The 20946-nt window shown below is 48.0% G+C and overlaps 1 protein-coding gene across 11 annotated transcripts in view; it reads left to right on the top strand.

Moving 5' to 3' along the window:
* Positions 1 to 20946, top strand: part of DYSF (dysferlin) — a 282294-nt gene that overhangs the window by 214379 nt on the left and 46969 nt on the right. For 6 of the 11 annotated variants that reach the window (XM_039540940.1, XM_039540938.1, XM_039540939.1 and 3 more), the window contains 4 exons: positions 8344 to 8442; positions 10265 to 10393; positions 16275 to 16430; positions 18117 to 18208. In XM_039540940.1, the coding sequence (XP_039396874.1) occupies positions 8344 to 8442; positions 10265 to 10393; positions 16275 to 16430; positions 18117 to 18208 (476 nt within the window). Of the gene's footprint in view, positions 1 to 6717; positions 6730 to 8343; positions 8443 to 10264; positions 10394 to 16274; positions 16431 to 18116; positions 18209 to 20946 lie in introns of all 11 variants that reach the window. The other 5 variants (XM_039540935.1, XM_039540931.1, XM_039540933.1 and 2 more) reach the window with 1 other exon arrangement.

Below are 20946 nucleotides of genomic sequence, written 5' to 3'. Positions count from 1 at the left end.
TGCCCAATATCCTGTCTTCTGACAGTGGCCAGTGCCAAGTGCCCCAGAGAGAATGAACAGAACAGGGAATCATCAAGTGATCCATCCCCTATCGCCCATTCCCAGCTTCTGGCAAACAGAGGCTAGGGACACCATTCCTGCCCATCCTGGCTAATAGCCATTGACAGACCTGTCCTCCAGGAATTTATCTAGTTCTTTTTTTAACCCAGTTATAGTCTTGGCCTTCACAATATCCTCTGGCAAAGAGTTCCACAGGTTGACTGTGCGTTGTGTGAAGAAATACTTCCTTTTGTTTGTTTTAAACCTGCTGCCTATTAATTTCATTGAGTGACCTCTAGTTCTTGTGTTATGAGAAGGAGTAAATAGCACTTCCTTATTTACTTTCTCCACACCACACATGATTTTATAGACCTCGGTCATATCCCCTCTTAATCGTCTTTTTTCCTAGCTGAAAAGTCCCAGTCTTATTAATCTCTCCTTGTACGGAAGCCGTTCCATACCCCTAATCATTTTTATTGCCCTTTTCTGAACCTTTTCCAATTCCAATATATCTTTTTTGAGATGGGGCGACCAGATCTGCACGTAATATTCAAGATGTAGGTGTACCATGGATTTATATAGAGGTGAGCTGTAAAGAACATGTATCCAGAGGGGTCAGATTGAGAGGAAGGGTGCTTTTGTGGATAAGGCACTGGATTGGGATTCAGGAGATCTGAGTTCGGATCCTGTCTCTTTCACAGACTGCCTGTTTGATCTGAGGGTACATCTATACCGCAGCTGTGCAGTGTGATTCCCATGAGACGTATTTAGGTAGCGCCTAAAAATAGCAGTGTGACTGTAGTGGCTCAGGCTAGGTGATCAAATATGTTCCTAGAGTCTCCGATGGGCTTGTGCTGCTGTGTCCACTCTGCTGTTTTCAGGCACTATCACGTGTACGTCTATGTGAGCCGGGAGTCACACCTCCTGACAGTTGTGTAGACACACCCATAGTCTCTCTGTGCCTGGTGTTCCGCCCTGTAGAATGGGCCTGACAATGATTCCTTTCTGCCCACCTTGGGCTGTTTAGATTGTTAGGTGTTTGGGGTCAGATCCGTCTCTCACTGTGCACCTACCGCAATGCGATGCTGAACTTGGTTGGGGCATCTAAGCGCTACTGTGATGTAAAATAATCACGATAATTTGGAGCAGAAGGAGCGATCCCACGCTATTTCCCCAAGTCATTACAAGGCTTTTTATTTTGTTGGCTAGCTGTGTCGTTAGTTGTAACAAATACAAATAACTCATCCAATGACAAGCTAGCAAGGAGAACATGGGCCAAAAAAAAGAAGAGTTGAAATCTGTAAACTATTTGGAATAATTGGTTATTTGCTGTGTTTGCTACTTCCAAATCAGAGCACATATTTTACGGCTTATCCTGTTACTATTAGCTGGATGAGCTGTCGGGATCAAATATCTGCAGCTGAAACTGATAGCTGATATCCCACTCTGAAGCAAAGTCCAGCCCTCCCTCTCAGCATTCCTGTGGTCGCTCCCTCGAGCATCATGCACATCCCGGTCCATTGTGCCACTTTGGCAGAGGACGCAGAGCGGTGCTAGGGAATAATGGAATCTGGAGGGAAACGCTGTGGAGGCTCCAATGCTCTGGATCGGTTTGTAGAGCAGGCGACTGCAGTCCAGTGGGGACGTATTATGACATGGAAGCGGTCAGTGCGATGTGTGAGCCTGGGTGCTTTATGCTTCTGTGCAGGCTCACAAACTCCATCAAAGCCAGGTGGTCCAACGGAGCAGGCACAGCAATGGCCATCAGGGCTCGGTTTCTGGCTCTATCACTTTCGTGGTGCGTGTCCTCAGATAAGCCACTTTCCCACTCTCACCTTCGGTTTCCCCTACCACTTTTCTGGTTGTAAGCACACATCACAGCCCAAAGGGACCCTAATGCGGGGGGCAGAACAGGACAATATTGACCCCAGTGCACATTGTAAACATGGGGCCCCTGGCCTAGCTGACTTCTGGAGAGGAGCTGTTAAAACAAACAAAAGGAAGTTTAATAGGTAGCAGGTTTAAAACAAACAAAAGGAAGTATTTCTTCCACATGATGCACGGTCAACCTGTGGAACTCCTTGCCAGAGGATGTTGGGAAGGCCAAGACCAAAACAGGGTTCAAAAAAGGAACTAGGTAAGTTCCTGGAGGACAGGTCCATCAATGGCTATTATCCAGGCTGGGCAGGGATGGTGTCCCTAGCCTCTGTTTGCCAGAAGCTGAGAGTGGATGACGGGATGGATCACTTGATGATGACCTGTTATGTTCATTCCCTCTGGGGCACCTGGCATTGGCCACTGTCGGAAGACAGGATATTGGGCTAGATTGATCTTTGGTCTGACCCACTATGGCCATTCTTATGTTCTTTCCCTCGTCTGTTTCCAAATGTTTGCATTATTTAGATCCAAATAAATATCCATTTTGTCCCAATTTGGGCAAGAAAGCAAAAAATTCAAGGTGGAGAACTAATGACACAATGGGGAAGAAGAAATGCTGCCTGAAATTCCCGGTGATGATCATTTCACAGCTCTAGCCTTAAATAATTGGGGGCTGGTCAAAGGAGACTCCTGTGATGGGTTGCACCCCTTCAAGATGCCACTTGATGTGCTGAGATACCACTGAGCCTGCCTGGTCTGCCAGCCTGGGCACCCTTTGCCCTGTCCTGCTGAGCCAGGCTCTTAACCCTCCTCTAGCGCACACACAGGCTGGGCCACACCCCACTGCAGAAAGACACAGACACTGAGATCAGCTCTGGGAAGACTCGGCTTCAGGGACTTGCCCCAGCACTCAGGTGCCCACCTCCCGTGGAGTGCAGACCCAAAGCGATATTGTTTTGTGCCGTATGGGAAAATCTGCAGCGTGCAAACTCATAAATTCGCCCCCTCCCTCAATGTGGAGGAAAATATGCACGTCTTGCCCCACCCCCCAGTTAGAAATTACAGAAACGGGGTGTAATAATAAACAAACAAATGTCATTAACTATAAAAGGCAGATTTTAAGTGGCTAGAGGGGTAGCAAACAGAACAAAGCAGATTGCTGAGCAGATAAAACAAAACATGCAAACTAAGCGTGATTCACTAAAGAAACAGGTTACACAATGTAATTTCTCACCCTCAATGTTGAATTAGGCCGGATGCAGAGTTTCTGTAGCTTAGGGTTCCAGTTATTTATTCTTACAGGCTGAACCCCTGTCTCAGTCTGGACTCACCCCTGCCTTTCCCTTCAGGTTAGTCTCTTTTGTCCCTCCAGGTTCTTTCAGCATGAGTAGGCCATGGAGGAGGGTCTGGAAAGCCTTCCCGCACAGCCTTAAATAGAATTTACATAAGGCGGGAAGCCTTTTATTTCCCAAACTTGACCTCCCCATCCTGTGAGTGGAAAAATTACTAGAAGTCCAAGATAGTGTTTAGTGCCAGGTGGCAGGACTACCTGACCTAGTTGTGTCACAGCTAGTCCCTGGAGGACTCTCAGGAAGCATAGGCACCAACTCCATGGGTGCTCCGGGGGAGCCCCTCCGTTGAGCGCGCTGCGTCCGTGCTCCTCCGCCTACCTCCCAGCGCTTCCCGCCCGGCCGCCACCAAACAGCTGTTTGGCAGCGTTAGCCACTCCGGGATGTGGGAGGAGGAGCAGGAACGTGGCACCTCACGGGAGGAGGCGGGGCCAGGGGAAGAGGGCGGGTCGAGCACACAGGGGAAGTTGGCACCTATGTCAGGAAGGAGAGAGATTAGTATCTTCACAGTCTTGTTGTTTCTTCCTAATGGGCCATCAGCCCTGTCTGGCTTTTTCACTGTTGTATCTGAAGGGCTAGTTGGGGGTGACACCCAAAGCAGCACATTTGAAATACAGATGCATGGTCAATATTGCTAACTTCAGAGACAGAAATGATACAGGCCTACAAATGGGATAATCACATTCGGTAAACCATAACCTTTCCAATGATATCTTACATGAGCCATCTCGGGTGAGGTACATCTCAGTTATGTCATATCCATATCATAAGCATATTTCCTTAAAGAATATGGAATAAGAATAACAACACAACTCCCACCCTCCCGCCACACTTTTTTTCATTGCCTGAAGACGGATGAGCAGGATTTTCCCCCTCTTTAATTCTGCACCCTCACGTCCATGCTGCTGGTGTGTGCTGCTGCATGTACAGCACTCGCATTGCTTCATGTTCCTAAAGGATCCACCAACGTGATATGAGAACGGGAGGAATGACCCTGTAACAGAGTGCTGGCCCTTTAAGGACGAGCCCAGGTCCATCATAGGCCTATAATGACTGCAGCCTAGAATGGAGGATGGGACAGCAAGGAATTCTGGGATAAGGGGGCGGGGCTATAAAAAGGGACACTTCCCTTCATAGACACCTGGAGGGAGCAGGTGCCAGACACCCTGTTACAGGCCCCAGTACACTTGTGTTGTGTGCGGTGCATGATCGGCCAGAAGGGAAACCGATGGGAACGGGTGACAGGCTGCTGCCCCTCTTCTGGCTGCCCCTTCGCTGCTCCGATGGGAACTGTGGGAATCGTCTGGGATCAGGGGTCTGGTCCATGGGCCAGATTCATCACTGGTGTAACTCCAGGCCCTGTCCCAGCAATGGCTGTAACCTCCTGCCCTGACATTTTTCTCTGCACAGGGGTAACCTGCTGCATGATGCTTGAGGGTGAGAGCTGTGTGTGATGCTGCTTTTAACAGTGAACGGGAGCTTTTTGGGTGGGTGAGTGAGATTTCACACAGAGCAGTTAAAGAATTGCCTGCGCGGATGATTCATTTAAAAGCAAGCCACAACTTCTCCTGGCCTGGCCCTACTGAGCCCTAACACAACTGAGTTTTCTCTCTTTAACGGTACTGTTTACTTATTAGCAATGTAATTAAGTGTACTCAGACAGGGAGGAGTGGGGTCTAATGGTTAGAGCAGGGAATTGCATATCAAGGCTCCTGGGTTGTATTGCCGGCACTGCTACTGACTCCCGGTATGTTTCTGGGCAAGTCCCTTAGCCTGTCCATCAAAGAGCATCCAGCCAGCTCTAATAATGATACTGATCTAGCTCAGAGGAGGTTGTGAGGTTCAGCTCATTCACATCTGTAGAGTGAAACACACCCCTGTGTAAGGGCCTGCACAGAGACTACGTGCTCTTTTAAGACTTATTTTGAGGGCTTAGGTAGGATTTAAGGGCACATATGCCTTGGGCTGGCCCTTTCCACAGGGCTGAAATTCAGCCCTGATCCAGGAAGGCATTTAAGTATAGACTTAAATCCCATAGACTTCAATACTGTGATTAAAATTAAGCACATGCTTAAGCGCTTTGCTGAATCAAGACCTTAGTCTCAAAAAGGCGTAGAGATCCTGTGGTACAAAGTGCCATGTGTTTGTAAAACACTGTTATTGATTAGACATTCTTCGAATGTGAATTAATTTCTCTTCAACATAACCCTTCATTTTGCCTTACCACAGTACTCCCTTCTGATACGTCCCTTGGTAAAATAAAACGGATTGTTAGATTGTAAAGTGAGAAGGGACCATTGTGAAAATCTAATCTGACCTCCTGCATAGCGCAGGCCAGGGGATTTCCCGGTATTAATTCCTATTTGAACTTGATCTTTTGAATTAAAAGTTGCCAGGGATGGAGAATTCACCACCACCTTTGGTAAATTGTTCCAGTGGTTAATTACGCTCACTGTGAAAAATGTCCAGTCTGAATTTGTCCAGCTTCAACTTCCAGCCATCGGATCATGTTAGACTTTTGCCTGCTAGATTGAAGAGCCCATTATTAAATATCTGTTCCCCAGGTAGGTATTTATAGACAGGGATCAAATCACCCCATGGCCTTCTCTTTGTTAAGCTAAATAGATTGAGCTGACTAGATTAATACATTGCTCTTCTTTCATGCCTCTTATGCAGGGATCTCAGCACTTTCTAGACATTAACCAATTCCCCCGAACACCGCTGTGAGGTAGGTAAAGATTATCCCCATTTTACAGATCAGAGGGGCCAAAATGGAGGCACAGAGCAGTGAATTCCCCTGACAGCCGTGGGAGACGTGACTGCTCAGTATGTCTGAAAAATTAGGCCACTTAGGGCTTGATCTGATGCTTGCTGGTGTCAGTGGCAAAGCTACCATCCGAATCAGGGCCTTACTGCAGTGTCTGTCTATGGATCATGATGCCTGACTTGAGGTACCCAGCTGTGAAAAGTCTCAGCCCAAGTGACTTGCCCATGGCCACGTACCCCAGGACAGAGGCCCAGCACGTGGTAAATGTCCGACTTATGTCTGCTGTCGGGTTTAGTGCGACTCCAGTGGCTCCTTGGCCCGGTGCTGGATCTCTGCCCAGGAGATGGATTCCACCCCCGCTGAGTCAGTAGCCGAGCTGGAAATAGAAACCCAGACTCCCAGTTCTGCCCTCTGATCAGTACACAGCCCGGCTTCCCAGATAAGACACTTAAAGTGCTTTTGGCTGTTGCCTGATGATTAAATCAAATCCCCCTATCCAGTCACTTGCATATTGGGTCCTTTGCTTTAACTGGCTTTTCCATTTGCAGGCAAAACGATTAATGTCCTTCGCTATTAACATTCCAGCTGCTTCCTCTGGCTTTTTTTTTCTTCTTCTTCTTCTTTTGTAACATCAGTAGAAATCAGCAAAAATATCTAACCAAATGCTTTGTCTTGGGGCTGCAGAAGATACCATGGGTAAGTCGTCAGATTAGTTTAAGTGCTTTCTTTGTAACTTGGTACCTGTGGAATGTCATAATAAAGCCATGGTGGTTAGGACGTAGATTTTTAAACAATAAAACAAGGGGAGTGATGAAAGGCAATATTTGAAAAAAAGAAGGCAGCAGAGGCCTCAGAGCTAATTTATGTAATATTGCTATTAAAAACAATGTCTATTCAAGACAGCAATTTAAAGCCTGCACTATTGGCTTAAAATCTAAATCCAATAAACCTCCACTATGATTCCTCCATTAGGTCAGTGTGATGGAATTTTGTGGACTTCTAAAATAAGACATCATTAGTTTTCAGGAATGTTTCATGAATCACGGTCAAAGCCCCTTCATCTTTGCTTGCATAAATTTCAAAATTGTGCACTTAGAATAAAATAATATATATTTTCAGAACCCGACAGCCGGCTTTCTCCTTGGAATAATATCCGCAGTCCTGAAAGCCCATTATCCCTCCCAGTTTACATAACAGATGAGGTGAAATCTCCTTACCGGCCTTGAGTCTCCTGCCATTCACTTTCAAAAGTCTTAAGCTTATGGGATTGGTGATTTCAGTTTCTTGTATAGATCTGCATAGTTGTTACGTTCTTCTAGAGAGCGGTGGAATTTCATGGGATCAGGGTTTGTTTTAAGAGATATAGTTAGTGCTATGGTAGTGTATAGGAGATCCAGGCATGGACCTTGGCCCCCTTGCATTATGCGCTTTACAAACAGAACAAAAGGGCAGTTCCGGCCCCAGAAAGTTTGCAACCTAAGCTTAGAGTGGGGGGGGGAGGTTTTATTTATCAGATATCCCAGCACATATCCTCAGCATTCTGAGACACATGGCCCTGTTAGTCTGGGGGCAGTTATTATAACCCATCCTTCCTTCCACATGGAGATCCCCAGCGGAGGGCCACCAACGTTGGCAAAAAGCTGCCATCTGGAAATAAATTCTGATGGCTTCTTCTCCAGAACATCTTTGACCCACTCCTGGGGTGAGAGTCACCTCTGTGCAGATTCACCACTTCGAATCCTGAATGCTTAAGTGTTGTCTGACAATCTCTGTCTTTGCCACCACACTGGGGAGTGAACCAACAACCAGGGACCCTGAGAGCTAAAAGAAAGACTATACAGCTTGGTCTAAAGAACTAATTTTTGTAACATATCAAGTGCACACTACAGTTTTGCTGGTCCGGTGTGTGTAAAAAACACACCCCTCACCAACATAGCTACGGTGGCAAGGTGTAGACGTAGCGGTGCTGACAGAAGAGTTTTTTTTTTGGCATAGCTAAAGTCATTTGTGGAGGTGGTGTTTCTATGCCGGCAGGAAAACTCCCTCTGTTGGCACATGCTGCGTCCTCACTAGGGGGCTCTGCTGGTGTAGCTATCCTGGTTGAGCTGTATCAGAAAGCCTGTGTAGTGTAGACAAGGCCACAGGTTCACTGTTCTGTGGCTCTGGCCCAAAGGGGGATGTGTAACACCCACTGAGTGCATGGGTTTTGTGCTGTCTCTCTGCACAGGGGCGAATATTAACAATAGCGATTACGTTTTCAACGGGTGGTTTTCCCAAGGGAGATATTTTATTTTTTCTCCCCTCTTCCAGGAGGAAGAGTTCATCGACTGGTGGAGCAAGTTCTACGCTTCGACGGGGGAAAGAGAGAAATGCGGCGGCTACTTAGAGAAGGGCTTTGACACACTGAAGGTAACCTCATCTCCTTGTGGCTGATGCCCTGTAGCAGCTGGCTGACAATGATTATCTATGGAGTGAGATTTATTTTAAAAGGGGAGCACCAGTCGAGAGGTGTTTTTTCCAGACCTGATTCTGAAATCAGTGGGAGTTTTGTTGTTGATTTCAACGGGAGCTGGGTTGGGTCCTTGGAACATCAGTGGCATGACTCCAATGTGTAAAGTTAAGCACATGAGTGGAGCTGGTTGTGGAACCCTCCCAAAAAAAAACCCCCAAAACTTTTTTTGGACAAAATTAGAGTACTGAACATTTTGGCCAACAACCAAAATATTTCAATTCAGAAATGCTGCCGGGGTGCCTCATGAAAGCTGTAGTTTCAGTGCCTCATGCTCCCATTCGCCTCTATATACCCGACTCCCTGGTCAGACTGCATCTCCCATAATGCTCAGTCTCTCCTCTTGGAGAAGGGTAGCAGTGCATCATGGGAGTCCTTGGTCATGGGAGATGTAGTCTGGCTGGGGATCCCAGCCCATAGAAGAGAAGGGGGACATGAGACAATTGAACTACAAGTCTCATGAAGCACCAAGGCATCCTTCCTTAACCGAAGTATTTCTCTTTAGGGGTGTTCCCTTTTTTTGGGTGAAAAATCCAAATTTCCTCCAGAAAACAAAGATTGTTCAGAAAAATTTTGTTTGGTTGAAAACCCAATTTTCTGTTGAAAAACAGTTTCAACAACTGGAAAATTTTTGACCAGCTGTATGCACAAGTAGCTGTTTGCAGCATCGAGGCTTATGGGCTGGGTGTGGCGGGGAGCTACCAGTCTATAAGAGTCTACCACTCATTCATTCCCCAAATATTGGTCATTCTTGTGCCACCGGGAATGGCATGGGCCTGCCGCCGCCGGCGTGATCGCACATGCACGGCATCTGCAAGGTGACACCACTGGAGGCGCAGTGGCATGCTTTCAAATTAACATACCCCATCTGATTCTGGACAAAACCATGTCTGGTTTTGTTTCAACACTGGGCTGGGAACTAACCACCCAAAAAGAGGACTGTCTGGTTTATAACTGAACGAATGACCTGCCTAGGAGAGCGTGTACCTCAAGGAGAGGAATTGTTAAGGCTGGTACAAGAGGCATGAATTAAGTCCTCAATCCCACAGTGATGAGTGTAGCATAACAATCCCTGTTGAATGTAAAACAGGGAAATCGTTGCCTGGCTGCCAGGAACGGTGCGATCCCTTGGGCTATGGAAGACCTTCCATGGGGAAGCAGCGGAAGCCCTGTTGCTTGAGGATAGGTCTACACTGGAATTCATAACCAGCTGACTTAGGCTCACGGGGCTCGGGCTAAGGGGCTGTTTCATTGTTGTGTAAACATTCAGGCTCAGGCTGGATCCCAGGCTCTAGGCCCATGCTATGGGGTAGGGTCCCAGAGCCCGGGCTGCAGCCCAAGCCCAAATGTCTTCACCTCAACTGGATAGCCCCATGAGCCTGAGTCAGCTGCCCTCATCTAACTGCAGTGAGGGCATACCCTGAGTCATTTAAAACCAAAGTGCTTGGAGAGTGACAATCCCACGCTGGCCTCAAGGGGCAGTCTAGCTTAGTGGTTTTCAACCTGTGGTCTGCGGACCCCTAGGGGTCTGCAGACAATCTCTAAAGGGTCCGTGAAAGGTTGTTGTTACCATAGTGATCTGAAAGGCCTTCTCCACCCCTGATCTCTAGGGCTCTGGGAGTAAGGAGATACAGAGGCATCCATGGTATTCTGCAGATGGTGTGGACCTTGTGCTTTATGGGTGAAATTCATCCTTTTACTCAGAGGGGTTTTCCTCCTTAGGTCTACGAGACGGAGCTGGAGAATATGGAGGAATTTGAGAGGCTCTCCGACTTCTGCCAGACCTTCAAGCTCTACCGCGGCAGAACGCAGGACGTTAACGAAGATCCCTCGGTGGTGGGGGAATTCAAGGTCTGATGGCCACTCTTTATACCCAGAGTCACTTTACCTAGCAATAGTCAAATGGAAACTAGCAGCTAATCCCTCTAGCCCAGGGGTGGCCAACCTGTGGCTCCGGAGTCACATGCGGCTCTTCAGAAGTTAATATGCGGCTCCTTGTATAGGCACCGACTCCGGGGCTGGAGCTACAGGTGCCAACTTTCCAATGTGCCGGGGGGTGCTCACTGCTCAACCCCTGGCTCTGCTACAGGCCCTGCCCCCACTCCACCCCTTCCCGCCTCCTCCCCTGAGCCTGCTGTGCCCTCGCTGTGACGGGTTGGATCACAGAAACCCCCTTGGGAACTGCCAACTGATGTGCCAAGACTACTTCTCCCTCTGCTTTCCCTGTCTTGCCGAGCCAGACACGCCCGTCTGCTCCAGCACAGACCCAGGGTCTGAACCATGTGCCCCAAAGCTGCCGACTGAACTGAAAGTGACTTAAGAAGTGTTCCTGTCTTTAACACTCAGATGCCCAACTCCCAATGGGGTCCAAACCCCAAATAAATCCCTTTTACCCTGTATAAAGTTTATACAGGGTAAACTCATAAATTGTTCGCCCTCTGTAGCACTGACAGAGAGATATGCACAGCTGTTTGCTCCCGCGCCCCCCTCCCCCGGTATTAAGACATACTCTGGGTTAATTAATAAGTAAAAAGTGATTTTATTAAATGCAGAAAGTAGGATTTAAGTGGTTCCAAGTAACAGCAGACAGAACAAAGTGAATCACCAAGCAAAATAAAATAAAACACGCAGGTCTAAGTCTAGTACAGTAACAAAACTGAATACAGATAAAATCTCACCCTCAGAGATGTTTCAATGAGTTTCTTTCACAGACTGGACACCTTCCTGGTCTGGGCCCAATCCTTTCCCCTGGTACAGCCCTTGTTCCAGCTCAGGGGGTAGCTAGGGGATTTCTCAGGATGGCCCTTCCCCTTTGTTCTGTTCCACCCACTTCTATATCTTTTGCACAAGGCAGGAATCCTTTGTCCCTCTGGGTTCCCACCCCTCCTTCTCAATGGGAAAAGCACCGGGTTAAAGATGGATTCCAGTTCAGGTGACATGATCACATGTCACTGTAAGACTCCATTACCTACTTGCCAGCACACAGGTATACAGAGAGACTTACAAGTAAAACAGAGCCATCTGCAGTCAATTGTCCTGGTTAATGGGAGCCATTAAGATTCCAAACCACCATTAATGGCCCACACTTTGCATAACTACAATAGGCCCTCAGAGTTATGTTTCATATTTCTAGTTGCAAATACAAGAGTGATCCATTTATACAAATAGGATGACCACACTCAGTAGATTATAAGCTTTGTAATGATACATTACAAGAGACCTTTTGCATGAAGCACATTCCAGTTACATTATATTCACACTCATCAGCATACTTTCATAAAATCATATCGAGTGCAACATCACACTCGCTCCTCCACCCTGCCCCTGAACCTCCTGCACGCCACAAAACAGCTGATCGGGAGGTGTGTGGAGGGAGGAGAAGCACTGATCTGTGGGGCTGCCAGTGGGCAGGAGGTGCTGGGAGCGGGCCGGCGGGGTTGGGGAGGGGAGTTGATGGGGGGCTGCTGACATATCCTGTGCCTCTTTGGCAATGGTAAATTCTGGCTCCATCTCAGGCTCAGGTTAGCCACCCCTGCTCTAGCACCTACCCGTGAATATTTCTTTGTTATAAAGTAGGGAAGGATCTGCTGGACCCTGGGTCTGACAGAAGTTGGGAACATTGCAGAGGGCAGAGCAGACAAGAGTTGGTGCGTAACCTGCTGGATGCGATGGGTGTGTTTACACTGCAAACACAGGGTGCGATTTCAGCTCGTGTAGACCTACCCCAGGTAGCTCCAATTTAGCTAGTGTAGGTCGCAGAGCAGGGAGGCCATGGCAGCTCGTTCAGCAAGGGCTAACCCCGTGAATAATTACCCAGAGTTCCAGGCGGGTTTGTACAGTGGCTTCACTGCACATGTGTCTGAGCTCGCTAGTTCAAAGCTAGCTGGGCTGTGATTGCTCGAGTTGCAATGACACCCTGTGATGACAATACAGAGAGGCTCGGCAGAATCTGATTTTTATTTTTTATCATTTTGGCAGCGAATTTCAGTGCTTATTTTGGTTTTTGTTTTTCCTATCGTTATTTACTGAAATGTTCACAGTTGCGTGAAATTATGGTTTGGAAGCATTTATTTTCATTTTTATCAATTTAAAGTTTCACAGTTGCAGGGAAGTATGGAGGGCCAGATGACGAGGGTGTCAGAGAATTATTTAATGACAAGAGACAATGAGATGAAAAAAGTTAAGGCTTTATAATTGTTAAAACACAATCTATCAGCATTGTATGTCATAGAATCACAGGGCTAGAAGGGACCGCAAGGGGCATCTAGTCGAACCCTCTGCCAAGATGCAGGATTTCTTGTGTCTAAACCGTCCAAGACAGATGGCGCTGTTGTATGCAGTGTAGTTGTAGCTGTGTTGGTCCCAGAATATTAGAGAGACAAGGAGTGGGAGGAAATATCTTTTATTGGATCATTGTCTGGCGGTGTGACAAGCATTGGAGCCACACACAGCTCTTCTTCAGGTCTGGGGAAAGTACTCCTAGCCTCACAGCTAAAGGCAAGGTGAGACAGATTGCTTAGCATAAGTACTTAGCACATATTGTAAGGGACCATTCAAAGCTGAATGGCCTGTTAGCACTTCTGCAGTCATAGGACAAAAAGGGGGGTTAGTGGGTTACAGGTTGTTCAATAAGCCAGAAATCCAGTGTTTCTGTTCAGACCATGGGTTTTTGTGTCTACTAGAGTAATGAATGGTTGGTGTTGATCACTAGCAGGGGAGATATGGCTGCAGGTTTTGTATCTTGTTCTAGCAAGGTTTGGTGCTGCTTTGAGTTGGTGTGTCCTGGTCTGTGGGGAGCTTCTGCTGATGAGCTTGCAGAGGTTGGGGGGTTGTCTGAAGGCCAGAAGAGGGAGTTTGGGAAAGATTTCTTTCAGGGTGGGGTCTCCATTGAGTATGGGTTGTAGTTGTTTGATGATACCCTGTCTGGGTTCCAGTATGGGATGGTACCTGTCAGCCAACTCGGAGTGGCACCAGATCCTGCTAGAACAACAGATGTAAAACCTGCAGACATATCGTCACTGCTACAATGATCAACACCCCCCACAACACACCTTTCGAGATCCCTGCATCCTACACATGCTGTACCTCATCCAGTGCATTAAATGCCCCAATAATCACCATGTGGGTGAAACCAGACAGTCACTGCACTCTCTAATGAACTCACACAGGGAAGTGATCAAAGACAAAAACAACCTATCCGCCTGAGGGCGAACACTTTTCACCAAGCAATCACTCCGTATCTGACCTCTCAGTCCTCATCCTCAAAGGAAACCTGCACAGCACTTTCAAAAGACAGCTGCAAAACACTAAGCTTTGGATAATCCATACTCCTTAGCAACGTAGTTATACCGACTTAAGCGCTGGTGTAGACTTCTCCCACCGACATAGCTACCGCCTCTCACAGAGGTGGCGTTATTAAGCTGATGAGAGAGCTCTCTGCTGTCAGCTTGGAGCATCTTCACTAGAAGTGCTACAGCTGCATTGGTGCAGCAGCACATGATGCAAATTTCTCGCCCTTAAAATCACAGACGGAACAGAGACACTGGATTTCTGGTTTATTACAACAATCTGTAACCCACTAACCCCCTCTTTTAGTCCTATGAGGGCAGAGGTGTTAAGGGGCCACTCTACCTTGACTGATCCCTGGCAATATGTGCTAACTAATTATGCTAAACAATCCGTTCCACCTTGCATTTTGCTGTGATGCTGGATGTACCTTTCCCAGACCTGAAGACGAGCTCCTTAGGTGCGTCTACACAGCAAAGAAAAACCTGTGGTTAGCCTGTGCCAGCTGACTCGAGCTCACGGGGCTCAGGCTCGGGCTGTTTCACTGCTTTGTAGACTTCGAGTGTGGGCTGGAGCCTGAGCTCTGGGACCTTCGCACTTCGCAAGGTCATAGAGCCCAGGCTCCACCCCGAGCGCAGACATCGACACAGCAATGAAACAGCCCCACAGCCCGAGTCCCGTGAGCTCGAGCACGGGATGCTAGTTGTTGTGTAGACACACCCTGTGTGTCTCAAAAGCCTGTCTGTCTCACCAACAGAAGTTGGGTCAATAAAAACCTGACCTTGTCTCTCTGACATCATATGTCAAAATTGTAGCCTTAAATCAACTCTCATGAGTTCTCAAGCAGCATTTTTCTTACTTGGCCTGTCGGTAAGTTTAGATTATTATCGATGGAAATATTTTTTGTTGGTTTCTGTGCGTACGGTGAAATCGATGTTCCCCAGCATTTACCGATAAAAATCGAACCCTTCCATGTCTACGTGTAGACAGACCCCAAGTCATCTCTAGAGCCCATGTTATGGATAAGATGTTAATGTCCTGATGCAGTGGCCTGTTATTATTTATTTGTATTGCAGTAGCACCTAGAAGCCCTGGTCTGCTCCACCCCATTGTGCTAGGAGCTGTACAAACATAGAGCAAACAGACAATCCCTGCCCCAAAGTGCTTACAATCTAAGTAAGAAGAAGTTGCACTTAACACCAGTGTAGTGTTGCTGGCAGAGTGCAGCTGCTGTGTCTCACTCAGAGGGGGCAGCATTTCAGTGGTGGGCAAGTGATTCTCCACAGTGCGTCTGGGAGAGAGAATGTGCAACGTATGCTGTCACCAGAGCACTTTGGCATCCTGCCGAATGAAAGGTCCTGTAGAAACAGAATGTAGTGGTGCTTATTAGGATGAATTATTTACTATTAGCACCCCCGTGGAGACCGGGTCATAAAAGTGTCCTAACGAACGCCCCCGGCGATGGCTACATTCTGCACTTCAGAACCCATACAGGCTTAGACATAATCCAGGTGGAAAATCACATCTGGAGTCAGCATTGCCTGTGGCTGACTGGGTCAAAACAATGGAGCATCTTTCTTCCCTGGGGTGGGGAGAGCATGTGTGTGAGAGGACTGCCAGGTGCCTACGCAAGTGCTCGGAGCCAGTCCCTTCGGGGCACTCGCTCCGCCGGCCTCTCTTTGAATGGATCTGTAGCACATGATGCTTTGTTCGTGTAAAGCACCTTTTCATCTGAGGATCTCGGCTCCTTAAAAACATGAAGAGCTCAATTCTCATTTTCACTAATGGTCCTTTGCACCATTCTGGGGACAGATGGCAGTAGAGTAAATGAGAATCAAGGCCTAAGTAATTCTGCCCCAGACGACCCCTGCGTAGTAATTAACCGCATATAGGGGATGTTTACACTGCAATTAGACACCTGCGACTGGCTCTGGGCTAAGGGGCTGTTTAATTGTGGTGTAGACCTTCAGGTCTGGGCTGGCATCTGGGCTCTAGGACCCTGCTAAGGGGGCGGACCCTCCTTGCGAGCCTGGGCCAGGCACGGGTCAGCCGCAGGTGTCTAACTGCAGCGTAGACTTACCCCTAGGTATCCCTTTACCAGTCTACTATTGACTCACAGCCCCTCTGGGTTGAAACACAGCAGCTGTTTAACAGCTTTAGGACAGGAAGTGAAGGATTGTTCCTCTATTCCATGTGGTGCTCTGTCTCCCTCTGGTGGTGTGTGGGACACAGAGAGAGGTTGCGGAGCCTGCTGGGCAGCGGAAGGGTACGCTGAAAGATTCTGAGTTTCCATCCTTCCTGCTGACGACTTGCCTGGGGATGTGGTGTTACACAAGCAGCATTGCACTGATTTGCTCTGAGTTCAGTCACACAGTTGCCAGCTATTAGCATTTGTAGTGTAACCCTCCTGCATGTGCACACATGTGAATGCTCAACGTCTTTTCAGGGCTCGTTCAAAATGTACCCCCTCCCGGATGACCCAAGAGTGCCGGTCCCACCACGCCAGTTCCATCAGCTCCCAGCCAAAGGACCCCAGGAGTGTCTCATCAGGATCTACATCATCCGTGCCTTCGACTTGCAACCCAAGGACTCCAACGGAAAGGTATCCTTCAGGGGAGCATCTGGGAGACGTGCCAATGGGGCTGAGGGCAGAAGTGGTGGGGTGAAATTCCCTGGGCTGTGTCAGGAGTGGCAGAAGCGCCCTAAAAGTGGGGGGGCCACAGGTGCCCAAACTGTGGCCCTGCTCTCGCACCACCCCTTCCCCCTGAGGCCTTGCTCCCGAGACCCCACCTTCACACTGCCCCTTCCCCCAAGACCCCGCTTCTGTGCTGCCTCTTCCCCCCAAGACCCCGACCCGCTCGCTTCTCTCTGCCCCCTCCCCCTGTCGCTCACACTTCTGGCCTTGGCATCTAGGAAAAAACTAACACCAACTTGTTTCTTCAAAGTGCCTTTTCCATGGTTCTGAAGCCCAGGGCCTAAGCTCTCCTGTATTGTTGTTGGGCTTCTCAGTAGGGCAGGTGGCAATATCCGAATTCATTTCTGCCCAAAATTTCAAAGGAAGCAAAAATTGCCTTAAAAAAATTTTTTTTTTTTTTGGAGAAATCTTCAGAAACAATTTTTTTCCCAACCATTTAAAATGAAAAGAAAACTGTTTTTGGTTGAAATGAAAACATTCCATTTTGTTTCCATTTTTAAAAAAACAACAAAAACCATTTTCTGAAACTCCCTTTTCACTCTGGAAACGATTAAAAAATGGAGAGGAGGAGGAGAGAGCGGAAAACCCAAAAATGAAAATCAATTTTTTTTTCAGTTTTCAAAAACTGACATGAAACGAAAACTTTCCTTTCCATATAGGAGCTTTCCTTCAAAGAATTTCAGTGAAATCAGAAGAGTTGGAAAACCATTTTCTGTCCAAAAAAAATAAAAATAAATGAAGGTTAAACCATCTCCCCTTCCCAGCATGCTTTGATTCTTCCTGCTTGATGCAGCCAGGAGAAAAATGGCCGCTTCTTACTCAGTGCCCGTGCTCCTTGTATATCTTCGAGTTATGTCTGCTGACTTAGCCAACCAAGGGCTGCTCCATCCCTCCCTTCTAAAAAACCTGTGGGACAGCGAAAACCCCCTGAGGATCTCAGCATGGCTTCTTCCCCTCCACCCTGGAGCCCCTGGCTAGTATCCCCTAGGCTGTTTGCTGAACTGAGACAAAATAAGGGGATGTGTCCCTCTAAGTGTGGGGCTCCACCCTTGCTCCATCTCTTCCTGCCCCTGCTCCAACCCTCCCCTGAGGACCCCGCTGCTCTCCGCCCTCCCCCAAGTGCCTTCCCCAGCCGCCAAACAGCTGATTGGCAGTCCTGCTCATCAGCTATGGCTGGTGGGTGCTGATCACCCACTATTTTTTTTTTCCATGAGTGCTTGATCCCCAGAGCACCCACGGAGTTGGTGCCTATGGGGTCATGAGATCTTCAAGGCAACTCTGTTAATCCCCTTCCAGGCTGCGCCCTTGGTTGCTCGTCCTCACTGCCTGTCCGTGCGCATACAAGGCCTGGAACAGGAGTCGCAGCTGGATCAGCCAGCACTAGCACCTAAGGGAATTTGTTATGAACAGCAAAGGGACAGATTCCGCTCCCCCTTGCTGACGTGGGGTGTTACTCAAGGGCCTGTTCATGGAATAAGGGGTTGATCCACATGACTAAGGGTGGCAGAATCTGGTCCTTATTACTGTTGTGGTTGAAGATGAGTCTGTAGCAGTCCCTCCTCCTGTGTTTTTTTTTTCCTCCTGTCTTTGTAGTGTGACCCCTACGTGAAGATTTCGGTGGGAAAGAAATCCATAAATGACCAGGACAATTACATCCCGTGCACGCTGGAGCCTGTCTTCGGAAAGTACGTTTCTCTGTCGCGTCAATTCCAGATGGGCATGGTGGGACTTGCCTCCCAAGGCAGGATCGCAAGCAGAGCAGAAAGAGCAGGAAAGGGAGAGGAAGGCAGAGGCTGGTGTCAGAGATCCTGGATGGTCTTGTGGCTAAGGCAGTGCTTTGGGACTTGCAAGGTTTTAGTTCAGTTCCGGACTCTGTGTGATCCTGGGCGAGTCATTTACTCTCTGTTCTTTATCTGTGAAATAGGGGCAATAATGCTACGTAGGAACGGCCATACTGAGTCAGACCAGTGGTCCAGCTAGCCCAGCATCCTGGCTTCTGATTATGGCTGGTGCCAGATGCTTCCAAGGGAATGAACAGAACAGGGCAGTTACTGAGTGATCCGTCCCCTGCCATCTAGTCCCAGCGTCTGGCAGTCAGAAGTTTAGGGAGCATAGTTCTGCATCCCTGACCATCTTGGCCAATAGCCATTGATAAACCCATTCTCCGTGAACTTATCTCATTCATTTTTGAACCCGGTTATACGTTTGGCCTTTAAAACACCCCCTGGCAACCAGTTCTACAGGTTGGCTGTGTGTTGTGTGAAGAAGGATTGTTTTAAACCCGCTGCCTGTTAATTTCATCAGGTCACCCCTGGTTTATGTGTTATGTGAAGGGGTAAATAGCACTTCCTTGTTCACTTTCTCCACACCTTTCATGATGTTATAAACCTCCGTCACTTCTCTGCATTGTCTCGTTAGGGTTACAAGGTCTTCAGCTCATGGGCCATCCCTTTACAACGTGTTTGTGTGGCTGATCTGCTCTCAGTTAGGGCACTAGATGCTACCATGATACATGTAATAATAATGAGCTTGGCTGCCCACAGCAAGCTCCTCAAGCCGAGGGTAGAGTCTCTTTTGCCAGGCTTGGCTTCCAGCCAAAGACCAGTCTAGACAGAGTTCTGCACCTACCACCCCATCGCTAAGACGAGACGGAAAACCCAGGTCCCGGCTGCTCCTGGCTATTAAAGCTCCCATTTCACAAGAGTAACCCTGGGATCCTGGCTGTTTTCCAGCTTGGCCAATTATTTGCTGACCTGAATTCCTCCTGCCGCTTTAATTGGAGACACAATTGCTCACTTCCCCTCCTCAAAGCTGCTGCACGGTGGTGGGGGTGCTGTTAAAAGGGCATCACATTCCACCTTGGAGGTAGCCAAGTTTCAGCAGCAGGTGAAGTGACTCCCAGACCCAGTGGGCCAGATCCTGGTCATCGGTGTAAACCAGGACTGACTCCACATGGAAGTCAGTGAAGATCAGCGAGGTAAGGCCAGTGTGAGTGAGATGAGAACAAGGCCCACCGTAATGCGTGTGCATGTGTGTATATAACGTCAAGGGAGAGTGAGGACCATCTCCACTGACTTCAGCGGAGCTCTACCAGTTTACATCAGCTGAGGATCTGGCCCCAGTGACTCCAGTGGAGCTAAACCGATTTACACCAGCTGGGGATCTGAGCCAGAGAGTTTAGAAAATTCTTTGGGATGCTTCTGGAGGAAAGACCCTCCATTTTAAAGTAAGGTATTATAAGAACATAAGAATGGCCATATTGGGTCAAACTAAAGGTCCATCTAACTCAGTATCCTGTCTTCCGACAGTGGCCAATGCCAGTTGCCCCAGAGGGAATGAACAGAGCAGGCAATCATCAAGTGATTCCCACTCCCAGCTCCTGGCAAACAAAGGCTAGGGACACCATCCCTGCCCATCCTGGCTAATAGCCATTGATGGACCTATCCTCCATGAACTTATCTAGTTCTTTTTTGAACCCTATTATAGTCTTGGCATTCACAACATCTTCTGGTAAAGAGTTCCAAGGGTTGACTGTGTGTTGAGTGAAGAAATACTTCCTTGTGTTTGTTTTAAACCTGCTGCCTATTCATTTCATTTGGTGACCCCTAGTTCTCATTATGAGAAGGAATAAATAACACTTTCTTATTTACTTTCTTCACACCACTCATGATTTTATAGACCTCAATCATATCCCTCCTCTTAGTTGTCTCTTTTCCAAGCTGAAAAGTCCCAGTCTTATTAATCTCTCCTCATACGGAAGCCGTTCCATACCCCTAATCATTTTTGTTGCCCTTTTCTGAACCTTTTCCAATTCCAATTTATCTTTTTTGAGATGAGTTGACCACATCTGCATGCAGTGTTCAAGATGTGGGTGTTACCATGAATTTATATAGAGGCAATATGATATTTTCTGTCTTATTATCTGTCCCTTTCTTAATGATTCCCAGCATTCCTTTCGCTTATTATTCTGGGGCCAGCATTCACTAGCGATCCCCAGCTCTCATCTAGTTGCTTTCCATCCATCGATTGCAAAGCGAGTCAGGACCATTCCCATTTTGTGGATTGGGAAAGTGAGGCACAGGTTTGCTCAAGGTCACACAGAAAGCAGCCGACCTGGGCACAGAACCTGGGTCTCCCATGGCCCAGTCCAGTAGCTCATAGCTCTGCGTCAATTGATCAGGCATGGTGGGACACTGGAGAGACAGGCAGGCCGATAAGCCCAGCATCTGCCTTGTTCTGTTATGTGATGGAGGGTGGAAGACATGAGGTCTGTTTCCATTGGCTTGTCTGTCCTAAGAGGTGATCCCCGGGGAAAGCCAAGCACCCCCAGCTCTTCCCTCTGTCACGGGTGATTGTGCCTCATGGTTGGAGCAGGAGTCGCTAGTCAGGAATTGGAGCCCTGGGTCAGAGCCGGAGTCAGAGG

This window comes from Mauremys reevesii, linkage group 5 (assembly GCF_016161935.1).
Source record: "Mauremys reevesii isolate NIE-2019 linkage group 5, ASM1616193v1, whole genome shotgun sequence".
Taxonomy (NCBI): Eukaryota; Metazoa; Chordata; order Testudines; family Geoemydidae; genus Mauremys; species Mauremys reevesii.
The sequence above is the reverse complement of the archived record's forward strand: the minus strand, read 5'-3'. Positions and strand labels throughout refer to the sequence as shown.